Source organism: Nanorana parkeri, unplaced genomic scaffold (assembly GCF_000935625.1).
Source record: "Nanorana parkeri isolate BGI_ZX_2015 unplaced genomic scaffold, ASM93562v1 scaffold218, whole genome shotgun sequence".
Taxonomy (NCBI): domain Eukaryota; kingdom Metazoa; phylum Chordata; class Amphibia; order Anura; family Dicroglossidae; genus Nanorana; species Nanorana parkeri.
Genome location: NW_017306486.1, coordinates 1,162,078 through 1,169,831, shown reverse-complemented (window position 1 = coordinate 1,169,831; position 7,754 = coordinate 1,162,078). Strand labels below are relative to the sequence as shown.

Genomic DNA, 7,754 nt, shown 5'->3' with positions numbered 1-7,754 from the left:
AGTAAAAGTAGCTACCTTGCAGAAGGAAGGACAGTGTCAGGACCAATTCAGAGATGATTTGAGGATCTACAGCTAAGTGATACACAAATAAGATTGTGTTAATAGTTAGGGTACTCGAATACATTTTAAAGGTTTAACTCCTGAGGTTAATATATTTTTAACGTGTATGTAAAGGCATCCCCCCCATTTTTCGTTTAGAATTTGGATAGAGAAGGGGAGTGTAAAGGTGGCCATACACTAGTAGATTTTCGGTTGAAAATGTTCATTTCTGACATGAACCCTCGTTCGATTATAGCTCGAATACCCCATCAAGCATTATTCAAATGTCGATTTCGGAAATCGTTTGTTGGCCATACTAAGCAACCAATTTATGACGAATGACGGAAACAATTTCCTTTTGCGCATGTGCTATGTTCTTGCTGAGTTTTTTGACGAACGAAAACCCCACTGATTCATCGATTTTTATTCGGTCTGAAATTTTTTTTCCAACCTGACCGGTGGAAAAAATTTGTTCCCAATATCGAAAACAAAAATCAGTGACATACCATCAACTGTTTGATTTTCATTCGAAAGACCACGATTTTCGACCGTAAATCTACTTGTGTATGGCAACCTTTAGGCCTGGTTCACACCTGGGCGTTTTGTAGAGTGTTCGAACGCTCTGCAAAACGCTCAAACACAGAAATCTCATTATTTCCTATGGGTATGGTTCACACCTGAGCGTATTAAAGGCCGTATGAACGCGCTACAAAACGTCAAATAAAGAAGTACAGGAGCTTCTTTGGGGCGTTTTTGTCGCGCATTTGCATTGGGATACAGCCAAGTAGCCCTCGGAAATGCGCGTTTGTTGCGCGTCTTTTTACCACGAATCGCGGTTAAAACGCGCGTCACATGCACATATTCGATACGCCTAGGTGTGAACCCAGCCTTAGACCCTCTTCCAGGTTTTTATTGTTGTGTCCCCACTGGTGAGACTCACCTCTCTGTGACACCTATCTCAGGGACAGAAAGGGGAAATCCAAAACGTTAGCTTCATGAGAGCAAGAGGTGATATCTTGCAATGGGGACATTGCTAACCAAATACATAAATTTTACCTATGAACAATACCTTTTTGACTGTGTTTCTGTCCTTATTATGATAAATCCTTCTGCATATACGGTATTTTGAAATCAAATTGTACAATAGGTGAACAATATTCCTCATGTAGAACCATACACATTTTACATGAAAAATAAAAAAGGTGTCCCTGGAAATGTATTTGAAATGTTGACCACTATGTCAGTACAGGCTTCCTTTAACTGAAATACTAGAACATTGCTGTGATCATTGCTACGCATGTTATTGTGTGGATATGCAAACAAGCAAAAACACACCGTGATTGCCTGCCAAGCAAATGTTTGTTACATTCTTCCCGCATGGTCACTGAAAAACTTTCACTTCCCATATATAGGAGAGCTTGACTGACTGACAGCTCAAAGGGATCTGTGACACACAGAGAGGCGTGTACAGTCTTAAACACACACCGTCAACTTAGCCAGAGGCAGCAACGAGACCTTTCAGCCTCGCTGGGTAAAAAAAAACAGCTCTTAGCTTTCAGCTCTGCACATTGCACACAGGAACAGATTTCCTATTCCATAAACCTGATATATTTAACACTTCAACATGAATGGACCAGTAGATGGTTTACATGACCACTCAAAGGAAGATGTTGGAGCTTTCATGTTCACGTCAGAATCTGTGGGAGAAGGACATCCTGGTAAGTTGATAAGTTAAACATAAAAAGAATATAGAAAACACACTTGACTATCAACTGACTAGTGGCAAAATATTATATATGGAAATTACTTTCTAAATTAAAATATACATTTGTTTTTCAGAAGAGAAAAACATAAGAAATGCTAAATGTAAAAGACATCAGACATTCAATATTTTTTATCTCTAACCACATATCAAAATAATATTGTAATAGATTTATTATAGTTTGGTACCTCTTAACAAATTTCTGTTTCACTGTTTTGCTTTAATGTAGTAATATTACCTGTACTGCTTTGGTGTAGCATTGAGCTGATTGGCAAATTACAACCATTTAACTTATGTATTGGAGATGAATGCAGAGGAAGCTCGACGTGTGTACATATATATCTGCTATATCCATAACATATGCATTTTGAGAGCTGTAATTATATTTGACACTTCAGTCCTTGGCTTGATGCCCGGTAATGTCTTCTTCAAACTGCTGTGAATGACATGTGGAATTCCTATGAGCAATTCATCCATGTCACCAGTGTACGCTAATGCCACAAAGACACTGCAGTATTAAGTGTTCAGTTATCCAGATGTACAACAATAAATGCCTGCTTGGGATCATTGAGCAGTTACATATTAAAAGGTGTTTCACTGAAGAATAGTTATTTTAAATTGCCATAAACGGATTGAAATTATATATTTAGCCTTACCAATGTGCGACCTGTTTAGGGGCTTGCACAGCTGGGTTTTTACCTGTTAACCATTTCTTAAAATTGATTCCAGTATTTGCAGTATGCACACATTTCGCAAGCCCCTCCGAATTTCCACATGATATTTGTACCATCACTCAATGCCCCAAGCTTTCTGAAGGCCACCACACCACTCAACCTTTTGATTGAGAGTGATGAGCAACTTTAGTGCTGCACACTGCTAGCTCCTCAATGGCAAATCAGAAGCTAGCAAACTACTCTGTGTGTTTTGCAATACATACATTGCAATACATTGAAATACATGCAACACATACCGTCGCTAGCTCCGTTCCCGATCATCTCCCTGCAGAGAGATCTCAACTGTATTTTCAGTATCCGTCCTGGCTGCGGTGCGTTCAGTATATAGTGGGCAATAGTTCGCTATATACTGAGCTTTGAGTCACGGAAGGAGGTTAGTATATGTCCTCTCGTGACCCTGAAGAGAACTATGGGATAAAAAGGATACCCCATAGTTCTCGTTTAATGCTTTTCTTTATAGGAATCAAAAAGACTGCTACTGCCACTTACAAGAAAATTATAGTGGTTTTCTACACATTTTCTTTCTTCATTTATTAGGAAAAAAATACTAAGACATTTAATATTATGAAGTCCTTTATCCATCCAGTAGGTATAGCGCTAGGCTTCTTGTCACATTGTTCGGATTGAATTATTCTCAGCTGTACTGAAAAAAAGTATTTTTTTTCACAGAACTCATTTATTAAAGCAACACATTTTAGTTTTGTGTTATAGTGCAACCAAATAGCGGCTGTCTGTCTATGTTCTCTCTTTCTGCTGTAACTGAAAGCCCCTCGTTTGTTAGTTAATTTAGCCATTTATCTGTTGCAGAGAGCACTTTTTAAACAGGTGTGAATAATTGAAACTATTATGCAACTGGTTTTGTTAATAAATATGTCCCTAACTTGTGATATAAAATATTTAAAATGAATAAAATATATATTAAATTAATCAAATATAGGATTCAACAGGTTAGCAATAGCAATCAAGGTCATTTAAGAGGTATTGATAAATGACTCCCTTTGAGTAATCAGTGTTGTGACTCATCACTTATTAGATGGGGTAGGTTTATAAAAGACAAACAGGTGCAAAGCAAGCTTCTCTTTTGTCTCTTTAGCTAACCTATAGGGCTCTAGGAAAGCGTTGTCATGTATGATATACCATGTTTAGTATTTGTAAAACAAAGACTGTACAATGTGTATATGCAGTGTAAAAACATTTAAAACAGTCAAAAAATATATAGACAGATCAAACCAATGAATGGCAGCAAAGCCCACAGTAAGCAAGGAGAATGTAATGGAACACACTCCAAAATGTAGTTCCTGTTGATCAAGGAGATTCAACACTAAGACACAAAAAGCAGAGCAAGGGCACAAGCCTTGTGCATTAAAAGGAGATTTACTGATTTACTGGAAAAATGCTTAATAACACTTTCAGGTCAGCACCTTTGTGTCCACTTTTTAAAGGCAACCAGGAGCTATAACAGCAGCAAGAGCCCAATGAACCATGGCAGGGCTATGAAATGGAAGAATTAGTTGTCAGTAACATCCACAGTAGGATTCCCACTTAGGGGATGGAAAAAGCTCTGCATCCTCAGTTTCCTGGATGGCCTTGAGGAAGTAATCCTGTTCCTAGCCTGGGACCGTGCAGGAAACTGACAACACTGAGATATTTTAGTTTCTAAAGTGGGTCTCTCACTGCATGTGTTATGGACAGCTGATTGTTTAATCTTATAGCCTTGCCATTGGCCATGGTTCATTGAGCTCCAGCTGCTGTTGTAATTGTTACTGTTACTGTTACTATTACTGACCTGTAAGAGAAAATACATTTTAAGAAAAAAAAAAAAGAGAGAACCAAAATCATGATAGTTTCCTTTTCAAGGACAGTAGTACATTTTTGTTAACACCACCAAAATTGACCTTCTCACCCTTGTAATTTACCTTGTGTTCACCCCTCCCCCCTTCCACCATCTTTAAATGGTTTCGACCAAGCAAAAGTGAAAACATTAGAAGTGTTATAACACCTTTACCCCCTTACTGTAATGAAAGCAATAGAGCATTTCAAGCCCACCTGTCTTGATCTTAACTTAAGTGTACAGAGTGGGTTCTACTGAAAAGAGTGTTGTGAATAAGTTTCTGACTCTTTTGAAGTACGACCCCAATTCCCAAAAAGTTGAGACGCTGTGTAAAATCTACAAAAACAGAATGCAATGATAAAATGTACCATTTTAAGAAAAAAAATAAGGTAATTTTGAAATTGATGGCAGCAACACGTCTCAAAAAAGTTGGGACAGGGCCATGTTTATCACAGTGTAGTATCTCCTCTTCTTCTAACAACACTCTGGAAACCGAGTAGACCAGTTTCTGGAATTTTGGGAGAGGAATGTTGTCCCATTCTTGCCTGATATAGGATTCTAACTGCTCAACAGTCCTGGGTCTTCTTTGTCATATTTCTAATTTCAAGATACGCCAAATATTTTCAATTATTGAAAGGACTGGACTGCGGGTAGGCCAGTTAATCACCCGGACTCTTCCACTACGAAGCCATCATGTTGTCATAGATGCAGTTTGTGGTTTAGCATTGTCATGCTGAAATATGCAAGACCTTCCCTGAAAATTATGTCATCTGGATGGGAGCAGATGCTGCTCTAAAACCTGGATATATCTTTCAGCATTGATGATGCCTTTCCAGATGTGCAAGCTGCCCATCCCATATGCACTAATGCACCTCCATACCATCAGAGATGCAGGCTATTGAACTGAGTGCTGATAACAAGTAAGAAGGTCCCTCTCCTCTTGGTGCGGGACTCAGGAGAGCTCCCGCCGGCCAGAGGACGTAGCGAGGGAGGTGTGGCCGTGAGGTGGCTGAGGCGGGTCCCAATGTCGAGTGACGAATCCAGCATAGGAAACCTGAGGTGATCCCTGACGAGAATCGGATCTGACACAGAGGACAGAGAGGGAGAGCTGCAGCCTTCAGGTACTATGCTGTGACAATGACAGTCAGTCAGTATATCACTCCCCTTCTTTTCCATCACTTCTGTACTGTAGAAGTGATGGAGAAGAAGGGGAGCGATATACTGATAGTAATATGTGTGACACCTGTGTACCTGCATCCACATCAGTATCTAATCTATTAGTTTTATCTCTATTATTTAAATTATAATCAAAATTATGTGGGGGGATACTCAATGGGGACTGTATGGGCTCAATACTGTTCCAATTGAGCATCCCCCCCACATAATTTTTACTATAATTTAAATAGTAGAGATAAACATATTTTTTAAAACATCTCTAATTGATGATGTTCCTAACCCCCTCCAATATCTCCCCCCACCTGCAAACTACCCCACCTACATCCTTAAGGGCCCAGTCACACCATAAGGAGTGCGTTCCAGTGCGTTCAGCCTCTGGAACGCACTGGAACACAACCCGGCCGGCTCACTTTGTTTTGGAGCGGGAGGGGGCGTGGCAGTGCATTGAAGTCAATGGCACCACAGCCATGCCCCCCACCCACAGTGCGATAGCCATCACCCGAATGCGTGGCACATCAGTGCCTGCATTCTGGTCCAGTGCGATCTGCCAAAATGCTCCATGCACTACTTTTTTGCAGATCCCACTGGACCGGAACACAGTCACTGATGTGTCACGCATTTGGGTGACGGCGATCGTACTGTGGGTGGGACGCATGGCTGCGGTGCCATTGACTTCTGGATAGGCAGAGTCAGCTGTTAATCCCGCAGCTGGATGTATCCCGAGAGAATTGCCAGGATCAGCTTCAGTTGCGGCGTCTCAGTATACCGTGAGCTGTAGCTCGCGGTATACTGAGCTTTGGGTGACGGGAGGACGCTAGTTTGTGTCCTCCCGTTACCCTAAGGAGAACTATGGGGAAAAGCCCTGACCCCATAGTTCTCCTTTAACTACACTGTAAGTTTATTTTTTATGAAGTTGATATTTATGTTAAGTTACATATCTTTGTTTCTTATGTAACTGAAATAAACGGTTTAAATATAATTAATTCTTTGTTATTTATTTCGTTTCCTCAAAAAAACATAGGGGGGGGGGGGGACAATTTTCTGTTCTTGCCTCGAGCGCAAAATAGGTTAGCTACAGCTCTGCCCATGATTACTACTACTAAGAATAGATTAAGGGGAATCTCCTTTATTAATGCTAGCTACCCTTCATGTGTGCAGCAACTTATAGGATTGTATCCCTGACCAGGGGTCTAACCAGGATTGGTGTAAATCATACCACTTCCATTATAATCTGAATGCATAGATGTTACTTCTATGTGTTTTGCTCACTACTCATCAATATTCTTTAACTTCTCTGAACTCTTGTGCCTGGTATAGTGTGTGCTTCAGCAGTTTAATGTGCTACTAGTGTGAAGGATGTACACTACTGAACACAAAGGTCTTGCACGCATGTGTCTTATCAAAGCATGTAAACAACGCTGATTTTGAATCAAAAAGCAAACACAATGTAGAAATCCACCTTTGAAGTGAAGGCTACACTTACTTCAAATACACATAAGCAGTTTTTTCCTGCTCTATGGAAAAATATCTTTCACATTTCACATGTTTTCAAAAAAACAATGCACATAAATGTTGGTAGATAAATATCTTCTTCTAAATCATACATTACAGGACACGGGTCCTTTTATTATTAGACCATTGGGTTAGCCAGCTGCATTCAGGTTATTGGAAACTTGCAAAAAAGCTGTAAGGAAAAAAGGAGGCAAAATCTCCTGCTATTTTTCTGTTATCTGACATAATTTCTATTCCTGTTTGTCAGTCTGTGCTTGTCCAGCTAGCAGTCCTGTGAGTTGCATAGTGGAAGCTGTCATGCAGCACAAGTCCAACTTTATTGGCTCTGGTGAAGACTAGGTGCCTGTGGCCCTAAATTCTGGTGAGAGACATTTACCATCAGTTGGTAATATGACATTATGTTCTCTAATTCCCCCCATTCTGTACTTACTCTGCTGTGTGCCTGCACTCTACTCACATTTCTATTCCAATTTTGCTTTCATGTGGATTTATGCCCCTAGTTATCAAATCCCATCATCCTAGGCATTTGCAAAACCTCTAGATATATCCAGTACTACAGTACATTCTGATTGTTAGTACTACTGTACATCATGGTAATTAGCAGCACAACTAATAAGGTAAGTACTACCCACAACAAAATATTAAGGAGGATGAGTGACTACAAACAGATCTTATTGTTTTCAATGATTCTTGACTTGCT

General features: G+C 39.9%; 1 protein-coding gene across 1 annotated transcript in view; it reads left to right on the top strand.

Annotated features, from left to right (window-relative positions):
- The first annotated feature begins 1,490 nt into the window (after nucleotides 1–1,490).
- Nucleotides 1,491–7,754, top strand: part of MAT1A (methionine adenosyltransferase 1A) — a 37,066-nt gene continuing 30,802 nt past the window's right edge. Inside the window, exon 1 of the mRNA XM_018555930.1 lies at nucleotides 1,491–1,757. Coding sequence (XP_018411432.1) covers nucleotides 1,664–1,757 — 94 coding nt within the window. The 5' untranslated portion in view covers nucleotides 1,491–1,663. The remainder of the gene's footprint in view (nucleotides 1,758–7,754) is intronic.